This window comes from Amblyraja radiata, chromosome 14 (assembly GCF_010909765.2).
Source record: "Amblyraja radiata isolate CabotCenter1 chromosome 14, sAmbRad1.1.pri, whole genome shotgun sequence".
Classification (NCBI taxonomy): Eukaryota; Metazoa; Chordata; class Chondrichthyes; order Rajiformes; family Rajidae; genus Amblyraja; species Amblyraja radiata.
Window position 1 is genome coordinate 48,950,068 of NC_045969.1, and position 22,283 is coordinate 48,972,350.

A 22,283-nucleotide genomic window follows, 5' to 3' on the forward strand; every position below is an offset into this window, starting at 1 on the left:
CTTTCTGATGGGATTGCTTGAATAAATCTAGTGTACCACCATCTATTCCCGGAGGTGAAGATGGTATATTTCACAGAGTCTTAACATTATTCAGCACAGGAAGAGTGTATTTGACTTAAAATGTTTGTGTCAGCTTTCCAATTAGCTCCATTTCCCCAGGCAAATCTACCCAATACTTCTGTAAATCTATTGCAGATCTTAACAACTTGCCGTGCAAAAACAATTCTCATCTCTTGACCTAATTCATGCCAAGTTGATTTTTTCTCGAGAGCCAAGTATCTGGCATATACAGTTGAAAATATTTATTACCAATAATCTACAGTAAAATAGTCCCATGTATTTTCAATTTTTATAAAGTATAAATGGTGTCACATTTTCTTTCGATGTTTTTGTTTTCCTGACTTCATAGTTAATTTCCTTTAGACAATAATACCATGTATTCACTTTTATTAGCAGGAAGAAAATCTAACATCAAAAGCAAAGGTTCTGCTAACCACGTGAATTAATTAGTTGCAGACTCGCTAACTCACTCTAACTCGAAACGTCACATATTCCTTTTCTCCAGAGATACTGCCTGACCTGCGGAGTTACTCCAGCTTATTGTGTCTATCTTCACTCTTAGAGTACATAAGATCTTCTGTTAGGAAACCCTCACGTAAAGAATGCTTTTGGCGATTGTGGAAAACGTTACAGTTTATGTGCACAGACATAGAAGTATGCTGCATAGCCTCACTCCCTTGACCTCAACCGAACCTCCATTCCAGATTACAGGTGCTGTAAACCAAAAATAAGCTACTCATTTTTCATTCCATATTCCATGAACATTGAACATTTTAATAGATTAAATGCAGTAAGAGGAGATTTTATGTCTCCTTCATGTTCAAGTACTTCATGGTTTATCTGCTATATGCCTGTTTTAGAGTTCAAAATTCTATCCCTTTGTCTGGAATTTTCCTCCTTTCCCCCCATTAAGTCTCTTTATCGCTTAAATCACCTTTAAAAGATAATTCCCTGGACTTCTAAAGGGCATGTAAAGGCAAGTTTATGTGAGTATCAGGAAGCAAAGCAGTTAGATGTCAGAGCTGACCTGAGAGCAGTGGATTAATGCTCAGCATAACAATTTAATCTCAGCGTGTCTTCTCGTTGGAAGATTTGTGTCCAGACACTTCTCATTTACCTATAATGAAATTTGTCGTTCCTGCTCCTGTAATTAATTAAGCGCCATTGAACTATTGAACGGGTTTTATAAATGACAGAAAATCACTAAACCTTTTATATCGCGTTTCTTATTTAATTCCACTGAAATAAGAGGTTAGCAGAAAGGTGTAAGAGTTACAGCACAATTTTATATTCATTAAAAGTAGATCAATTGAAACAACTGCTGACACAAAGGTCCACTTTCAGATTTTCAGCACTAGCGATGTATCCAAGAAAGTTTATGTTTTTGCATAATGCTTATTCTCAACCCAATTTATTTAATTATAGGCCTTTTATTTGCAATTTCACTTTACTTGCAACTCACAGAGAGGGAGAAGCCATAAAGCGTTTAAGAAGGAATTGCAGATGCTGGAAAATCGAAGGTAGACAATAATGAAACTCAGCGGGTGCGGCAGCATCTATGGAGCGAAGGAAATAGGCAATGTTTCAGGCCAAAACCCTTCTTCAGACTGATGTCGGGGGGGGGGGGGGGGGGGGGCAGGGGGAAGAAAGGAGAAAGGAAGAGGGGGAGCCAGAGGGGCTGAGGGAGAGCTGAGAAGGGGAGGACACAGCAAGGGCTACCGGAAATTGGAGAAGTCAATGTTCATGCCGCTAGGGTGCAAACTGCCCAAGCAGAATATGAGATGCTGCTCCTCCAATTTCCTTATCACATTCTCTGTCCCAACATCAACCAAAGAGCTAAATACCAGAGATGTTGTGGACGTCTCTGGCCATGACACCAAGGCAGCATTTGATTGAGGGTGGCTTGAAGAAGCGCTGAAGTCAATGTCCTTGAAAGGGAAGACACTCCTATGACTGGTCATAGCTTGCTCAATAAAAAAAGATGGTTGTGGTGGTTGGAAGTTTATCATCCCAGACCCAGAACATCACTGCAGGAGTTCTTCAGGACAATGTCTTTGGCCCAGTCATCTTCAGCTACTTTATCAATAATCTTCCTTCCTTCATGAGGTCGGATATGTGCATATTTGTTTCTGGTCGCACAATGTTAATTCCATATGAAATTCCTCAGCAACAAATCAGCCCACTCCTGTGCACAGTAAGACTTCGACAAAGGTACCAGAAAAGACCATGTTTGACGAGAGAGAGTCTAAGTACTTCCCTCCTGACATTCAGTGATGCTGCTATTGCTGAGTGCCATGAGGGTCATGACTGACCAGAAATACAACTCTTTACAAGAGTTGGGTTTCGTGTAGTGAGTGACTCACTGCCTGCTGCCTGAAACCCAAAGCCTTTCAACATCTACAACAAGTCAAGAATGTGTAGTGGAGTGAATGTGTAGTTTCCACATGGTTCAACAACACTCAGGAAACCTAACAACATCTGGCACAAAGCATGCAGCTTGAATGGGATCCCATCCAATGCCCCAAATATTAATTTATTCCATGCACCATGGCTGCAGTGATTTCCATCCATAAAATGAACAGCAGTTACTTGCACGGAATAGTCCGACAGCACCTCCAAAACCTGCAACTTCTACCATCCTGAGAGAAGCATCTTGCTGATGTCTGCGCCACACATCGTCCGGTCTTGGAAACGCATCACCACTTTGTTCATCATCGCTGGCTCTAAATCCTGGTATTTCCCCCCCCCCCCTCACCAACAATGTGCAGGGGCTTCCTCACAGCACTGCAGCATTTCAAGAATGTGGCTCATTACTACCTTCTCAAGGGCAATCAGATCGCATAAAAATTGGTACATTTAAAAAAAAAACACTGGGATAATTAATTTAAAGTAGCTTAATTGGAATCAAAATTGAAAAGTAATTTCTTCACTTCATTTTATTGAGTTTAATGACAGAGGATCAACTGCTTGCATATACGTATACATTGCTTAGGTATTTTCTTTTTGTCTGTTTGTTCCTCAACAGCTAAGATCTGTTATCGATTTGTCGAGGTTTTCATTAATTAACACCACAGTGCTGGTCAACTGGAATGCAAAGCCCTCCGTGTTGCTCCAATTCAGAAGGATATCTATTATGTACACATCATTTTTACTTTGCCCTTCATGTTAGCCATTCTGAATTAAAACTCATGCACTGAATTTAGAAAGATTTATGTTTCATCCTAATCTTAACACAAAATGGTATAGGAATTAATATATCCCAATTCCCTTTGGAGAGAACAATATACACTGGATTTATACCACCAGCAATATATAATGTGCAAAACTGTTGCAAGATCTGCTGCTCAATATTTATTCACCTTGTCCTCAATTAAGGTGCATGCAATTTTTACAATTTACATTTCATTGGAATCAATAACCATGATGCCTAGCAACACCTGTTAAAATGATTTTTGGATGATTAAAAATAATAGCAATCATCTCTTCCGTTAAATAATTATTTCATCTAAACAAACACAATGAGAAGTGTACATCATTGTATTAGCAGGTGCGAATCATTAATTCTCACCAAGAATTCTTCCCAGACATTTTAATTCTGACGATTTAAAAAAAATGGCATCATCATAGAATATTTCTGATACAAGAAGTGGTCGTTTGCATCCATCTTAGGTGAAAAATGCCACACATCTAATCGCATCTATTACAATGTCAGTAGGTTGCAGTTCATCAAATGCACATCCAACTCTTTCATAAATGTGATGGAGGTCCTATGACCTGATAACTTAAAACCTATAACACAATGGCTTTTAACCCAATACCTTTAAACGCATGCCCAATGCCCAAATACATGCCCCCTCTTTTTTTTTTGTTGAAGCCTCTGCAAAGCAAAATAGGTCTTTCCCATATGCCTCTTTTAAGTCATAACCATAATATAAATCTCAATTAAATCCCATTTCAGCTTTTGATCCAACGAATACAATCAATCTCACCCCGGGCAACATCCTCATAAATCTCCCATGAACCAGTAAACCTTGTCAACTACCTTATCACCCTGAACTGTTGCCTTTGTGACATGCCAACACCCCTCTCTTACTCCAAACCCTCTGCGTTCTCAGTTTATTGCCTTGCCTTAATGCGCTCCCCCAAATGCACACAATATTACAATTTACATCTCAAATCCTCCATGGACCAGTATTACAGAATGTAACTTACATTTTCAGTAGTTCCAGTGATGACATGTAGACCGTCATATGTTGATTTGATGTACATGCCCTAGAGAAGGAAATAGGAACCAGAATACATGAACATTGTATTTTCTGAACAATTGATTCCTTTCATTACAATACTTAAAGTAAATGAGTCTAAACTAGTTTTAAGAGCATGTGGAATGATTTTTATACTCAATATTCCAACATATTTCTAATTTAACAACCTACAAATAACATGTCTTTGATGTAATAGTTCTGCTTTGACTGATCATAACTTAAATCATAAACACATCTTCATTGAATTTGGCTCTTCTAATACAGTGCCAATGCCGCAGAAAATGCAGAAGGTAGTGGGCATGTTACTTATCTACATGATCAATGCCAATAGTTCTATTTTTTCAATAATCGTCCGCATACATTCAGGAAAGCAAAATGTTGGAGTAACCGGACTGATTTCTGACAAAATATTCTTAACTCAGGATAGAAAAATCGACACACTCCCTATTATAAGCATCAACATATACTTTTTAGAAAGCATTCAAATGCCTAATTAATGTCCTACTTATGAAGTTGATTTTGCAGAATTAATTTCACTTACCTGGTAAACTATAAGGAACCTATATGAATATCAATCAAGCATAAACATTTGCAGGAACACAATTTATTTCGCATTGGCAGGCAAACAGGTTGGTTTGGGCAGATAATCTTGAAGTATAATTCAAGTATAGTTCTCATGTTATTGTAGAGAATGGGCATCACTTCAAGAACAAGTGGAAATACTTATTGCACAAGCAAAATCAATAAATGTGTTCTATTTTTAAAGCACCTAATTATGTATAAACAAATTGAATGCACTTGGATATTGAAATCTCAGAAGACATGTTCATTTGCCAGTGTCTTGTATCCAGTAAACTGAAATAAATATGAAAACCTCTCAAAGAGTCCATGTGCTCCTTAAGTGCATCTGTTAATATATACTGCCATTGATACATTGAAACACCAGTACTGGCTCATTAAATGTAGTTCGATAAATACGACATCTTTTTTATATTTTTGTTACTGCAATCACTTCATCTCCTCAATTACATTAACCTTGTTGATGCAAATTGCACTTATCATTGGCATGGGTTCAATCTGTGACTGTAAGAAGCAGGATAAGGCATAGTCCATTCATCCCCTCGATCCTGCTCTGCTATTCAATATGATCATGGCTGATCCAATTTGGTTCAATTCCACTTTTGCACCCTATCCCACAGCCTCAGATACCAATGCAATCCAAATATTTGTCAATCACTGTCTAGAATATTCCATGATTTCATTGCTACACATATCTAGGGAGAGATTTACAAAGATTCCCAATTCACCAAGAGAAGATATTGCTCCTCACCTTCATTTTAAACAGACAACAGCTTATGCTATGCTCCCCAGATCCCCAAACTATGCTCCCCAGATGTAGATTCCTCCACACAGTCAAACATCCTCTCGACATTCAATCTCTGACACTCTCTCAGAATCCTTTATGTTTTAATAACATCAACTATCATTCTTCTCGGGCAAGGATCCTTGAGCATTGCTAATTACTTGCTTTACTTGCGTGCCAACCCATTGTATTTCATATACAATCCCTTTGTGCTGCAAGATATTATGGGTGTCTTTCCAGTTAAGTAAAACATTTGCTTTTTCATTCATCCTTCAAAAGTAGATAAAGTCATATTTCCTCCATTATGCTCCATCTGCCAACTATTTGCCCACACACTTAACCCGTCTATAACCCTTGGCAGACTGTGCCTGCCTTACAATTTATTAACCCATCTACCTTTGCATCATCAGATACACTCGGTCCCATTATCCTATAAATTAATCTAAACTGTAAATAGATGAGGCCCCAACACTAATCTCTGTGGCACTACCTAGTTGCCGACAGCCGATCTGAAATCATATCCCAACTCTGTTTTCTATTGGACAATCCACTATCTACGTTAATATATTACCCCAACCTGGTACTCTTATCTTATGCAGTAATCTATTAAGTGGTTTCTAGAAAAGCAAATACACTGCATTTTCTGACTCCTCAATACACCCTGCTTGTTATATCCTCAAAGAATTCCCGAAAATGTGTCAATCACAATTGTAGTTTCATATATCTATCCTGATTCTGCTTGATTGGCTAAATGTCCTGTTTCTTACTTCATAATGGATTCCAGCATTTACCCAATGACGATTATATATCTAGCATTTAATCACATGTGACATGTGGGCATTCTTTATTTAAGTGTGTCAAAGGACGAATACAAGCAGCAAGAACTCAAACTAAAATTTGCAACAGGTATGAAAACTCATCTCCCCGCTACTTTCAGGTAGAAGATACAGGAGCCTGAAGACTGCGACATCCAGGTTCAGGAATAGCTACTTCCCCACAGCCATCCGGCTGTTAAACTCAACTCATACAAAACTCTGAACGTTCATAGCCCATTATCTGTTTATTTGCACTTTATCTGTTTATTTATTCATGTGCGTATATATTTATTATAAAATGGTATATGGACACACTGATCTGTTCCGTATTATTCATGCCAACTATATTCTGTTGTGCTGAAGCAAAGCAAGAATTTCATTGTCCTATCTGGGACACATGACAATAAACTCTCTTGAATCTTGAATCTTGAAATGGAAGAAGTTGTGAACAAAATTTTGGAAAACTATTTTCTTGCATTCAAATGACTCCTTGATGCACTTATTCAGAATGTTTTAGCCCATTATTTTCCTGTAATGTTACAAAATTTTGAGGTTTAAAAAATCAAGTCTGTAATTTATCCCATCAGATAAAGCATAAAAAGAAGTTTAATTTGACACCTAATTCACTTTCATATCTCATGTATTTAAAACGTTATGGCCATTTTCATACTCGGAAATTAGCATCTTGTTCCCTATTGATTTTCTATGGACGTAACAAAAAAGCTGTGATCGTGGACAGTCAAAAGCCCATAACTTTCTTAAAAATTAAGAGAACTGAATGAAATTTTCTGTTATCATAGATTGAACCATTCTGAAACAAATATAAAATAATCTTACTTGGATGACCTGAAATTAAAGCATATAATTAGTTAGTTACCCAAGTGTAGCTAATTTCAAACTTCAATTACTAGATCTAAACATCTATCCATTTCTTAATAAATGATTAACATTTTTAAATAGCCTAAGTGTGCAAATAATATTCATAAATAATTCACAATAAAACATGATTTTAAAATCTCATTTACATTAATTTATAGGCCAAATGGAAGGAATTTAGTGCTCAATTGCGGTAAATTAAAGTCCATTTTAAATCAGCTTTCTAGTGGGATCCTGTGAACGCGCTGGTTTAGAACGTTCACATTGCGGTAGATTTGTGCCCTCAAATGCCCAGAAAAATACTGCGGGATATAATGGGGCCAAAATGAGCTACTCGCAATATTAAACTTTGTATAAAGGGATCTTAAGAAGCCCTTTTTAATGTAAAAATAAGCTACATACCTTCTGTGGTTTGCTCTATGAGACCCTGACGGCTGTCGGTGGTCGCGGGTTTAGAGATTGATTTTTAAACTACTATAACTATTATCCAAGGCCTTTAAAACTAATAATAGCTTTTGCGACGGGGTCTTCCAGCGATTTTACGTTAATAATTAACAAGGCTGAACATCTTTGATTTGAACAGCCTAGAGAAAATCGCGTTTTAAACCTGCCCCCCTCTAAACGGCGCCAAAATCGCGCACACCCGCAGCGACAGATTTTCAGCGACGCTTCAGGTAGGCTTTGCAACACACCTACTGTAAGGGGTTTTCACAGCAAAACACAAAAGCAGAGCAATGGCTCAGCTAATAAACCCAATGCTCAAAATGATAATTCCGGTATTTATATCCCTTAGTCCGTTCAGTGAAAACACCGACTAGAATACTGTAAATCTCCTTTATTTCACCAAGGTGACCATGCTTCTCTGTCCTGCTCTGGGAAGCTCTCCCAGTGAATCACGGAGAAAATACATGTGCTCAAACAAAGGAATTAGCATATATATATATATATATATATATATATGAATAATACAGTGGGAGGCAACTTACAAAGGGCGGTGATTCTAGACCAATAACTACAGTATCACAAGGTTTTATAGGTGGGGATAATCTTTCCACCCCATTACAATCATACACAGCATAATACATCTTAGCCAATCACAATAGCATTGAACATCACATGTTTTACAAGGAACATGATGTCACAGTAAGAAAAGTGAAACCTAACTTCAATCAGCCCCTGATCTTCAAAAACAGAATACTTAACCTTTTAATCCTAGAGTATCCCCAGTTCTGTATATTCTCAACAGCTCCAGCAACCCGTGTTCAATCTTGACTTCAGGTGCTGTTTGTATGGTAGACACAAAACACTGAAGTAACTCAGCATCTCTGGAGAGAAGGAATGGATGACGTTTTGGGTCGAGACCCTTCTTCAGACTGACATCAGCGAGGGGGGGGGGGGGGGGGGGGGGGGGATGGGGGAGGGGAGATAGTAGATAAGGAAGTGTGAAGGTGAAGGGAATAGAGATCAAAGAAAATGTAGAATTGATCATTGTTAGCTGGGAGAAGGTAACAACAAAGCAGATAAAATGTAGTCGGAGACAGTAGGACTGGTCGGAGAACTGGGAAGGGGGAGGGACGGAGAGAAAGGGATAACAAGGGTTAGAGGTCAATGTTCATACCGCTGGGGTGTAAGCTGCCCAAGCAAAATATGAGGTGTTGTTTCTCCAATTTACATTGGGCAATCAGCGAAACGATTGCCGAGCCTGCTCTGTTTGTATGGTGTTGGACGATAAGACCATCAAACATAGGAGCAGAATTAGGCCATTCAGCCCATTGAGTCTACTCTGCCATTCAGTCATGGCTGATCTATTTTTTTCTCTCACAACCCCATTCTCCTGTCATCTCCACATAACCTTTCATGCCCCTCCTAATTGAAAACATCAATCTCTGCCTTAAGAATATCACAGATTCACCACCCTCTAGCTAAAGAGATTCCTCCTCATCTTCAATTTGAAGGCACTCAGAGGCTGTGCCATCTAGTTACAGAATCCCATTACTGGAAACATCCTTTCCACATCCACTCTATCTTGGCCTTTCATTATCCACTAGATTTCAATGAGAATCCTCTTATCCTTCTAAACTTCAGTGAGGAACTCTATTCCTTGGAGGGCAGGAGGATGAGGGGTGATCTTATAGAGGTGTAAAAAATCATGAGAGGAATAGATCAGGTAGAGGCACAGAGTCTCTTGCCCAAGGTAGATGAATCGAGGATCAGAGGACATTGGTTTAAGGTGAAGGTGTAAAGATTTAATAAGAATCTGAAGGGTAACTTTTTCACACAAAGCGTGGTGAGTGCATGGAACAAGCTGCCAGAGGAGGTAGTTGAAGCAGGGACTATTTTAATGTTTAATAAACAGTTAGACAGGTACATGGAAAGGACAGGTTTATAGGGATATGGTCCAAACACGGGCAGGTGGGACTAGTGTGGCTGGGACATGTTGGCCAATGTGGGCACGTTGGGCCAAAGGGCCTGTTTCCGTGCTGTATGAATCTACGACTTGATGACTCTATGACACTGATCCCTGTGAACACGTCTGGTGACAGACCTCCAGCCAAAATAAGACCCTTTCACCCCGAACCTCATCTTCTACGGGTAGGCCAGTTCCGAATTTAAAAAAAATCATGAAACTATATTTGTCGAACTGGAGGTGAGACTTGTTTTATAGACCTGTGAACCACAGGTATTGATAGATGTGACACCTCACATGCCTTGTGCCTACAACTGCAACTCTTGAGAGAATTTTAATTCAGAAAACAAATGGACCTTACCAATCCTTCACTGGGTTTAATGTTTGTCAGCTGAATGACCTCCAAATGAGCAGACTGTGAAACCAGTGGATCAGATGAGAGAGAGATAATGTGGTCGCAGACCCCCGACAGCGTTTTGCACTATGACAGAGAAAAAACATAAAAGATTTAATGCACATTGCTGAGAAATAATGGGATAAATAAACCAATCAATTTAACATTTTCGGACACATACGATTTCATTTATTTATAGATATTGTTTATGACACATTATAAATACTTTTGTTTTGTTTTTTGTATGCTGTTTCACACTTGCTTTTTATTCTTTTATTCTGTTCGAAATAAATAATAAAATAAATAAATAAATAAATAAATAAATAGACATACTGCTAAATTAAAATTGTTTTACTTTTAAATCATGAGAAAACACCTTATCTTATTTCACAGAATGTTTTCTTGGAGCCTCGTGCTGATGTTGGGTGAAATATCTTAAGCAAAATAAATACTTTAAAGCTACTAATAACTTGCGATTAATCCCAAGTGCCATTCTGTTTTCACAGGTGAAGCAAAACACAGCTAATCCCAAGATCCACCTGAGCTGCAGAAATGTCTCAATGCGGGAGAATGGGCTAGGAGGGAGAAATAGATCAGCCATGATTGAATGGTAGAGTAGACTTGATGGACCCAATGGCCTAATTCTGTTCTTATCATTTATGAACTTATCATCTCCCCAGAAAGAGATAAACTCCAAACTAATCATTTTCAAGATCGCTTATCCTCGACCAAAAAAGACCCGGGCACCATCAAATTCCTCAAGGGTTCTCATAATATTTTTATTTCTAATTATTTTTAAAGATTACTCTGTGGCCAATAGGCTGAAACCCCAAGACAACCAGAGAGTTCCACATAGGCATCTGCGTGGCATGAGCAAGATGCCATCCAATGATCTAAAAGTTAGTATAAATTGGATAGGACCCAACAAGATCAAGTCCCTGATTCTTCCCATCTTTTATGTGATCATCTCCCTTTTTGTCCTTAGATTTTTAAGAGAACATCTATGTTTTGTAAATGTAAACAGAATCTTGGCTATGTGCACGTTGCAAACATGACAATACATGGTAGATTACACAGCAGAATCTTAGATATCTCTCCTTGCAAGGAGTACCACTGATAAATTTCGATCACCTCAATATGTATTATTGAAATGTTGAGGATTATTTGCCACTCAACATTAGCTCGGTTTTGTCCAATTAGTCTATGTCATCATTTATTATGTGTTGAAGCCTCCCTCCTTTGTTCCTCAACTATCAGCACAGCCCTCTTTTCCTTTCTCCCTTGTTTTCTTGTCCAGATTCTCCTTAAATACATCCATCCCACTCACTAAAATAGTAAGATTAAACGAGAATTTACCAGTTTGAAGTTTGATCTGTATTTTATGAGGAGTTACGATGAGGGATTACATGAAGAACCCGTCCAGCACGCATGCGCGACATACTTCAAAGCAGCGGTGTGGAATCACAGAAAGACACAGTAATTGAAATAAATATAGTAAAGAAAAGGAGAGCTTAGATACCAGTTTGATCTCTATTATTGAGGGTGGGAGCGGCGGGCACGCAATCCCTCATCGTAACTCCTCATAAAATACAGATCAAACTTCAAACTGGTAAGTTCTCGTTTAATCTTACTATTTTACTTCGGAGTCACGTGAGTGACTACGTGAAGATTTTAAAGCTCTGTGATTTCAAACCGTGTAACAGTTCATACTTCACTCACTGCCGAAGTCATTTGAGGGAGGAAGTATTTTATCGTAATCAACCATGAATCTGTTTGTAAAAAACAATAATGATGTTTATTAACAATAACAAAAAACAAATTGCTCCCCCGGGCTAAATTATATATTTGCAGATTGTAATATTTTCTCTGCAAATGAAGCAGGTTCTGCCAACGGCTTATCATAAAAAGTTTGAAACGTTCTTTCCCCAGACCACCCCGCTGTAGCCAGGATGTGGTCTATTGGTACGTCCATTCTCTTAGCCGCCGACGTGGATGCTGCCCTGGTGGAGTGAGATTTATACATGTTAGTATTTATACCAGCGGCTTTCAGCACCTGCTTGAGCCATCTTGAAATGGTTTGGCTCGTTACCCGGCCATAAGGTTTCATGTGGCTGACCCATAAGGCTTTTTCTTTCCCTCGATGGATTTTAGTTGTGTCAATATAGTTCAATAGGTGGGTCATGGCACATAACTGTGGTTCTGGTGGGTAGGCCCGGTATTCCATGACTGGATTTGATGTTCCTGGCCTGCTCTGTTTGACCAGCCCCTGGATAGTAAATGAGACATGGTCTGAAGTTATGATCATGTTGTCCAGTCGTAATAGGTGAAGTGACTGGACTCTTTGTGCTGACACTAGTGCCATCAGCATGACCGTCTTCAGAGTTAATTGTTCCAGGGTGAGGGACCTGGCTGGTGACCATCCCCTGAGGTATGTCAGGACCACATTGACATCCCAGATATGGGTGTACCTTGGTCTAGGGGGATTGGAGTTAAATATCCCCCTCATGAGCTTGATCACCAGCGGGTGGCATCTCATGGCCTGTTGTCCTGGTGCCTGAATTAAATAGGCAGACAGAGCACTTCTGGCTGTGTTAATGGCACTGTAGCTGAGTCCTTCATTATGGTGAAGGCCTGCCAGGAACTCCAGTACATTGGTTACTGTTGTGGTTGAGTAAGTGGTTCCTGTATCCGAACAGTATTTCTCCCACTTCTTGATACTTGATAAGTATTGTTTCCTTGTGGATACACGGTGGGATGCTGTCATGGTGTTGATGGTGTTTTCTGATAATCCCAGGCCCAGCAGAGGCCTTTTCAAAATCTGCAACCCAGGAGTTTAATTATATCGTGGCATGGGTGGCTTATGCCAGATACTGGGTGGGTTAGCAATTCTGGGCTACTGGGAAAAGTCATTGAGGTCTCGACGATCACGTCGAGGAGCACTGGGAACCATGGCTGTGTAGGCCAGTCGGGTACTATCAAAATACCTGAAGCAGAGTCCATTTGTATTTTGCGTAGTACCCGACTGATGAGGCAGAAGGGAGGAAATGCATAAAAGAAGAAATTTCCCCAGTCCAGCGCGAACGCATCTACCGCTGCTGCCTCAGGGTCTGGTTCCCAAGCGACATACATAGGAACCTGGTGATTTAGTCTGGATGCAAATAGATCGATATCTGGCGTGCCATATTGCTTGGTAATTTTAGCAAATACTTTGGGATTTAACATCCATTCGGTGTTATCATTGAATTTGCGTGACCTGGTGTCTGCCACTGTATTTAGCTTACCTGGCAGGTAAGTTGCTGATAGCCAAATATGTCTGTCGACACACCATTGCCAGATTGTGTTGACCAATTTGTCACATGATATCGATTTTATGCCGCCCATATGGTTAATATAGGCCACCACCATGGTACAGGTGCACAACCTTTTATCCGAAAGCCTTGGGACCAGGCACTTTTCGTAATTCGGAATTTGTCGGCCTTCGGAATGGAAATTTTTTAGCGTAGATTTTAATGGCTGGCTCAGTGGTAGAGCGCTCGGCTCGGCGAGTTTGCGCCTTGATCCCGGCAGTTCCTCGGTCGCGAGTTTGAGTCTTCAATGGAGTTTTTTCTTGCAGAATAAATGTCTGTATGAAATGCAGTGTGTTGAATGAATTCCTGAATTTGTAAATGTGACCGCAGCATTGAATCACCTCTCGCACTCATGTCACCCTAGCGGGGCTACATGCCCTTAGGCGGCCTAAGGCGACATTTTCACACTCTTATATCCGTGTGCAGCAGAGGCGACGTGCGTTTGGCGCCAAACGTGAGCTTTGGTGAGCTTTGTTGTGCAGAGGACATCCTGGAAAAAATGTCCGGTTTCTTCCAGGTAGGCGATATACCCTCCCGGGCAATATACCCTCCACTTCTCTTTTATGAAGGGGATTTAGTTCCCCTTTCTTCCAGGACTGACCGGAGGTTCCGCTGTCACCTCTGCGGGCCACCCTCGGTGAACGTCCTGTCTCCCTGTCTCTGGGATAGTAGGGGGCGATCAAACAGCACAATACCCCCCTCCCCCTCCAACTCCAGAGGAATCCGCTACGGCGACAAGTGGCAGTTCGCCCACAGCCCGAGCTGCGCGACCCCAAGAACAAGACGTACCTTGCACACCATCAGCTTCTGCCCATACAGGGAGCGTGTTCCTCTGGAGCTGGAGCAGGGCTGGGCTGGAGTTGCTGATCTGGGATCTCCATGCTTGCAGTGGGCCTGGGGGTCAGTGTCCCGATGAGGGGGCACAGCTCGGGCTGTGGGCGAACTGCCACTTGTCGCCGTAGCAGCCCATCGGGGAGCGGCTTCTGGTGGTCCTGACGTCTCTGGCCAGTTTGCAGTTTTCCTCTGGAGTTGGAACGGGGCTGGGCTGCTGCTGGCTGTGGATCTCTGGGATCTCCATGCTTGCAGTGGGCCTGGGGGTCGGTGTCCCGTTGGTCCTGACGTCTCCGGTGACTGGCACTGACCTGCTGGCATTGCCGACGTGAAGACAGTGCAAAGCCCCCGCGCCGGTGCAATGGGCGGGGAGCTGGAGAGGGGAGGGAAGGGGTCACACACATGGCCGGGAAGCAGAGGGGTGTAGGTGGGGTGAAACTGAAGGGAGCGACAATCTGCTGCTGCCTGCCCGCTGAGTTAAAAAGTTCCCACGCAAGACTCACGATACACTGTGTATCGTGAGTCTACCGTGGGAACTTTTTAACTCAGCGGGCAGGCAGCAGCATATTGTCAATTATTAACCCTCCCGCGCAATATACCCTCACCTTCTCTTTTATGAATGGGGATTTAGTTCCCCTTTCTTCGAGGACCGACCGGAGGTTCCGCTGTCACCTCTGCGGGCCGCCCTCGGTGAACATTTTCAAGGACCTTTCTTCAAGGACCGAAAAAATGTCCGCTATTCGGAGCTTTTCGTTATTTGGATCTTCAGATAAAAGGTTGTGCACCTGTATTGTCTATTGGTAACCGAACATGCAAGTGATGCATATTTGTTGAATATGCTTTTAATCCATAAAATGCACCCAACATTTCTAGATAATTTATGCCCAGTGTAAGTAGTAATGATGACTCTAGGTTAGTCCATCTACCACCTGTGCTGGATATGGAATTAGTTGCTCCCCAGCCTTGAGCACTGGCATCTGTTTGAATAATTAACGTAGGGTTAACGATGATGATAGGGCTGTAACTATGCCAAATGTTCTCTACCCACCACTGTAGGCTCTGATATTGCTTCATTGGGTAATTTCATGATGTTGTTTTAGTGCCTGCATTTTTGCTCTTTGTAAGTTTTGATAGTGCAGAGGTCCAAATTGTGTAGCTGGAAATGCTGCTACCATTTTTCCAATTACTCTCGCCACTTGTCGAATGGTTGGTCGATCGTTGACCATTAATTTGTTACATGTTTGTGCCAATTCTGCTGTTTTGTCTTTTGGCAGATTTACAGACATGTGGACTGAGTTAATTGTGAAGCCCAGATAGTCCATGGTTGTGGATGGCGTCAACTTAGATTTATCTGGATGCAAGACAAATCCCAAGGTTTCAAACAATTGTTTGGTAGCTGACTCAGCTGATATAGCCAATTCCATGGTTTTGCCTATTATTAAGATATCAAGATATGCCATGACAATATGTTTTTGTTTTCTTAATATTGCCAAGGCTGGTTTTAGTATCTTGGTGTATAATCTTGGGGCTGATGTTAACCCGTAAGGCAACGCTTTAAACTGCCATTGTTGCCCCATCCAGGTAAATTTCAGGTATCTGCAATGATCCTTATGAATGGGTACTGAATAGTAAGCATCTTTAAGGTCGATGCTTGCCATGAAGTATCCTTTGGAAATCAGTTGTTTGGCAGTTACAAACGTTTCCATTTTGAAATGTATATACTTAACAAACATATTTAGTGAAGTTAAGTCAATGATGATGCGACATCCACCATCTTTTTTGGTTTTAGTGAATATGTTAGAGACAAATTCCAAGGGTTCATGTTTGGTTTTTTTAATGATACCCTTTGTAATTAGCCTCACCAGTTCAGCTTGTCCCTCTCGTTTTTCTTTAACTGAGAGGGAAAAGACCCTTTGGGCTGAGTGCTGAACTGGTGGCAAGTTTTCTAGAGTAAACTCTATTTTGTATCCACGAATGCTGTTGAGTATATATTTGTCATTCGTGATAGACTTCCATGCTTGCACAAACAGGTGTAATCTCCCCCCTGTTAGTATAGAACCCCCACTTTTTATATGCTGGTAGGAACCAGACCCACCTACCTCCATGGTTACGGGTGTTTCTTCTGTTTCTTTGTAGGACGATGAGTCTTCTGATGTGTTGTCTGATGTGTTGCTGTTGGTTGGGGGTGGCGCATTTTCCATGGGGTCCGCTCTGGGCCTTGGCCTAAAAAAGGCTTCTGGTGATGATGTGCGGACCCCGAGCTTTCACCAGTCCCATAGGGTTGACGTCGACTGGTGGACGCGGTGGGGTACTGCCGCTTGGGTTTAGTGGGTTTGCTCGTCCCGGGGCCTGCCCTCAAGAGGCCAAATGTTTTGGACTCCTCCTCCATGTCCTTTACTTTTTTGGAGAGGTCCTTGCCGAAGAGCAGGATTTCTGGCTCTGTGGTCGATGTTTTGCACAAACCCGCAAATTTCGGGTTGAGGGCAGGTCTTATAATCTCCTTACGGAGGTTGTTAATTTCGAACTGGGTATTGCACAGCAGTGCGAGTGTATCCTGCTGATTCGTGGTCATTTCCACCCCATCCACGGAACGAGCATATGAAGTGATGGCTGACGTCAGGAGCCTGAGGATCCGCTGTAGTTTGAGCTCTTGATTGCGGATGTTTGGCCCAACGTGCCCCCAGATTTGGCTATTGACAGCCGGCACGTTGAGCGAGGCGCAATTCTCTGGGGCCAAATACAGCTCTAGGGCCTCATTAACTACCTGTTCTTGTAGGGGCTTGAAGGACAGGTAGTTAATGCTGGCCGCCAGTTTTGGCTCTAATGGCCGTCCTGCATGTGGAGCTGCCACGTAGCGGTCTACCACACCCAGCAGCTCCTCCTGGTCCTGTACCTCAAGCGTACTCCCGACATCTTCGGCCAGTGACCCCTCTTCTTGACCAGCCCAGCCTTGGTCGCCAAAGCTGCCCTCGGATGAGGGGGAAGCGATGGCCAGTGCCTTGTGAGGCACTGTGGTGGGAGTGCCTGAACTCCCTTTGCGAGACTGCTCCTCACGAAACAAGTCTCGCTGGAGCATTTGCTCCACGAGCCGCTCCATGCGGCTCAGGCGGCTGTCTCTGCCCCGAGCGGGCGGTGAGACGTCCCCGTCCGAAGAATCGGATACCACCGGCCGGTTGGTCTTCCGTGCTGCTTTACATCCAGCCGCTACTCAGGCTGCGCTACCGGGACTGGGCTCGGCACGGTGTCGGGGACGGCGGACCGCTGGGTTAGCGGTCCTACCGCCTCTTGCCCCCCACTGATGGAATGCTCCTCCGTTGGAGTCGAACGGGGGGCGGACTTCTTGGCTTGTCTTGTTTTGCTCATGTTCTTCCTGGTGAGACAAAACAAAACACTTCTTTTCCGAAAAAAAACGACCTCAGAATAAACTTACCTGACGGTCCGTCTTTTTTAAGCTGTAGCGGGAGCACCTGACTCCCGCTGCGTCGCTGTTGCACTGCGTGAATGCTCATGTCGCGCATGCGTGCTGGACGGGTTCTTCACGTAGTCACTCACGTGACTCCGAAGTAAAATCACATACACACCATCTGTTCAACTTCTTTCAAACTACTCTGACACAATCTTTGGCTCAAGTACGAATATAAATGCTAAGGAGGGTGAAATGCACTAGGAGGGTGAAAACTAAACAGCTGCTTGTGCAGTGCTCCTCATATGAAAATACATTGTCAGTCTTGTGGATAAATTGTACAAGCAGTGCTTCAAATATTGTCAGGCTTAGCTATGGTATATCGTGAGAAAAAATGTTCAGCTGCTGAACTGTCCATAACCGGAGGGCACACATTTAAGGGGAATGGCAAGGAACACGGGGCAATGCAAGAGAAATCTTTGTACATATTGAGTGCTCAGCATTTGGAATGCATTGACACTTTTTCAATAATATCTTTCTGAATGAAATGGAATCGGTATTTGAAGGAGAAAAACCCAATAGGGTTATGGGGAAATAGATGAAAGATGGGACCAAATGGATTTCTCCTCAGAAGAACTGGATCAACTTTGAAGGGACAAATAGGCTTCTCCTTCACTCTATTTTTCTGGTATTCAACATTTGGTAGTTGAGCTGAAAAGCTCCAAGTTAGCTGGACCTTGCTTCCACTTGTGCATTAAATTTACAATGAATACAAAGTAATGCAGCGCTCAAGTCCTGCTGAGTCAGGTGCCCGCATTGATTAACATGCTTTGCAAATTCAGAGGTATTGTTGTTGCCCTTGATTTTGCCCTATCCAGCAGCATTGGCAAAAATTACACACAAATGCAGATACCACCAGTTAGACATTTTTCAACTTGCATCCAAATGCAAGACCTGCTTATTCACCATTGACGATTGGCATTTGCTATTGGATACCGTCATTATCAGTTTCATATTAACCTTCCCTCATTTTATAAATATACGCAGAATGTGGAAGTTGTAACTCTGAAGACTGAGGTGTCAACACTAGGCAAACCCTGGCTGCAAAGGCAAGAGCCTATCAGAACAACGGCAGTCTGACCTTATTAGTAATTTGGTCTGAACCAACGTCAAAAAATTTTAGGCAACCAACCTACAAACTCTCCCATTTCTCCCCTCCCCTCCCCTCCCCTCCCCTCCCCTCCCCTCCCCTCCCCTCCCCTCCCCTCCCCTCCCCTCCCACCAACATTCCTTCCTCTAGATTCACAATTTGAACCTCTTCTATTGTTTCCTCACACCTTTAGTCTTTTCATTTCTGGCCTTTGTCCAACCATCAGCCCAATAACCCCTCCCCTCCCCTCCCCTCCCCCCCCCCCACAACCTGTATCTACCTATCACTCACCAAGCCTTTTCCTGCCTCTCTTCAGGCTCCTCCCCCCCCCCCCAGTAAGTCTGAAGAAGGGTCCCGACACAAAAGGTCACCTATCCGTGTTCTCCAGAGATGTTGCCTGACCCACTGAGTTACTCCAGCACTTTGTGTCTTTTTCTGAGTCACTGATTATCTTTGCCTATCATTCAAACCGCTAGCAGTCATCTCCTGGATACTTCAAGAAGAATGGTTTATGACCATCTAACAGAGAGAGAGAGAGAGGTGGCAGCCCCATAGGAATACTGGACATAATTTAGAGTGTAACTATATGACCAATCTCGATGTCAAGGCAATACTTCAACGTTAAGTAGCTTCCTGTAGACTGCAGTACTATTGTTAACATTTTAATACTACAGACACACAAACTATCAACAAATGTGGGAATTTGATCCCTCGAGTCCTTTTATTCAATTAGCTGATCTGTATCTCAAATCCAATTACACGCCTTAGTTATTTCATACACTTACCTATTAATAAATTGTCATTCTCAGTATTTATACTTTAAATTTTTCCCAATTTCAGACTCTGCACTCTACTCATGAATGCAGTTCCCGATTTTCACTACCCTTTGAAGACCAAAGTGTTTCCAGGTCTCATCCTTTAAATAGACCAGCTTAAATTGTAAAATTGCAGCTCCTTGTTCTCGACCTCCATCAGAGGAAGTTGTTTCTCTTTATCAACCCGATTAAATTCTTCACTCATCATTAACATTTCAATTAGATCACCCCTTAATCTTTTATACTCAGGAGAATTTTCAATCATTAAAAGTGGCACTGGCAATTAGCTAGAATCTCTTGACTGTATTTCCCAGTTAACTATTTCAAAGTCTCTGAGTTAGCTATTTCACAGCTGTGTGCAAAAACCCATGACATACCAAACTCACAGCATGGAGATAAGAAGTTGGTGCTCAGCATTCAAACCATCCATATGCCACCCTGTACATTAAGTGTTATCAGGATGCTTTAATAAGAAATTTTCAATTGTCACATGTATGCTGGATTTAAGCCATACTACAATTTATCAATCTACCCTGGTGCTGAACAGTGACTCAAGTGAAGACAACAGGTCAAAAAAACGCCATGATGGTGTAACAAGCTGTGTTCCATAGACTTGATATTTTCACCACCTCCAACGGGATCCAACCACTTGCCACATTTTCCCATATCCACCTCTTTCTGTAGAGACCATTCCCTCTGCAACTCCCTGATTAATTTATCCCGTCCCACCCAAGCCACCCACCCCCCAGGTATTTTCTCCTGCAACCGCAGGAAATGCAACACTTGTCCCTATACCTCATCCTTCGACTCCATCCAAGGACCTCGACAGTCCGTTCACGTGAGGCAGAGGTTCACTTGCACCTCCTCCAAACTCTTCTACTGTGTCTGCTTCTCCAGGTGTGGAGTCCTTTATATCGGCGAGGCCAAGCATAGACTCGGCGATCGTTTCGCTGAACACCTTCGCTCAGTCCACCTAGGCCTGCACGATCTCCCATTTTACCTCCCCTTCCCATTCCCACACTGACCTTTCTGCCCTGAGCATCTTCCTCTGTCAGCGTGAGGCCCAACGCAAATTGGAAGAAAAGCATCTCATATTTTGCTTGGGCAGCTCACAACACAACGGTATGAATATTGATTTCTCTCACTTCAAGTAACCCTTACTCTCTCCGTCCCTCCCCTAACCTAGTTCTCCTAGTTTCACTGTCCTCCTGATTAATTTTACTGTTTCTATGCCACATTGACACCTACCCCACAGTCTGCTCATCGTCTGCTTCGATCTGTCATTTTCACACTTTACCTTTTCACATATCTCTAGTTTCCCTCTCCCCTGACTCTCAGCCTGAAGAAGGGTCTCAACCCAAAACGTCACCCATTCCTGCTTTCCAGAGATGCTGTCTGTCCCGCTGAGTTACTCTAGCATTTTGTGTCTATCTTCCTAAGTCCTGCATGAACCAACTGGCTGGAGATTTTGCAGATATCTTCAACCTCTCACTTTTACTGTCTGAGGTCCCCAACTGCTTTAAAATAAGTTCCATAATACTCCCGCTGAAGAAGTATTATGGAACTTAATACTGACATCCGTTGCAATGAAGTGTGATGAGAGGTTGCTTAGACACAGATCAACTCCTGCCTGAATAAGGATCTAGACGCACGACGATTCACCACAAGATTGAGAGCTGATGTGACCTCACAGGCCTACTATTCTGCACTAGACCACTTGGGCAACAGGAATATGTACTGTACACCAGTCTGTTTAACCAACACAAAGACAAATACTGGACTTCGCTAAAATCTTTCTGAGACATTGACATACATTATGCATGTCCAAAATCATGATTTTCAAATCAAACTCTTGGATTGCCATTCCTAGAAGTGTCTGATATTTTGTCTTTTACAAGGGACAGGCCTATCAAAAGGTCGATATTCCTCTGATCTCCTGTCGTTGTGAAGGGTGTGAGTTGGGGAAAGGATTGCAGGGAGCACATCATGGGGAGTTGGGCTGGAGAGACCATTTCTTGAATGGACACATGTCAAAGAGAATATCTCATGGCAGATGGAGGTACTGGGTGGCTGATGGTGAGGGAAAGTTAAAGAAAGCAATGACCTTTATGGAAGCTAGATTCTCTGACATGACCCATATCATGTCATCAACTTTCCTCCTAAAATTAATCTTCTGGAAATGCACGGACTACAGAAAGGTCATCTCACGGAAAACTTGAACAATTCAGTCTCTTAAAATGCTGGAAATTCTCATGTTCTCAGGCTGCATCTGTGAATTGGGTCAGTCTAATGACATTTCAGAAGAATGGGTCCCGACCCGAAATGTCAGCTATTCCTTTTCTCCAAAAATGCTGTCTGAACCGCTGAGTTACTCAACCTTTTTGTGTCTACCTTTGGTTTAAACCAGCTTCTGCAGTTCCGGTGTAGGAACAAACTGCAGATGCAGTTTGATGATGGAGTAACTCAGCGGGACAGGCAGCATCTCTCGAGAGAAGGGATGGGTGATGTTTTGGGTCGAGTCTGAAAGGTCTCAACCCAAAACGGCATCCATTCCTTC

At 42.3% G+C, this 22,283-nt stretch overlaps 1 protein-coding gene across 8 annotated transcripts in view; it reads right to left on the reverse strand.

Moving 5' to 3' along the window:
- The window catches only part of cnksr2 (connector enhancer of kinase suppressor of Ras 2), a 469,607-nt gene that overhangs the window by 241,929 nt on the left and 205,395 nt on the right, over positions 1-22,283 (reverse strand). For all 8 annotated transcript variants that reach the window (XM_033033316.1, XM_033033315.1, XM_033033314.1 and 5 more), the window contains exons 6-7: positions 10,148-10,267; positions 4,273-4,332 (exon numbers count right to left, since the gene is read on the reverse strand). In XM_033033316.1, coding sequence (XP_032889207.1) covers positions 4,273-4,332; positions 10,148-10,267 — 180 coding nt within the window. The remainder of the gene's footprint in view (positions 1-4,272; positions 4,333-10,147; positions 10,268-22,283) is intronic.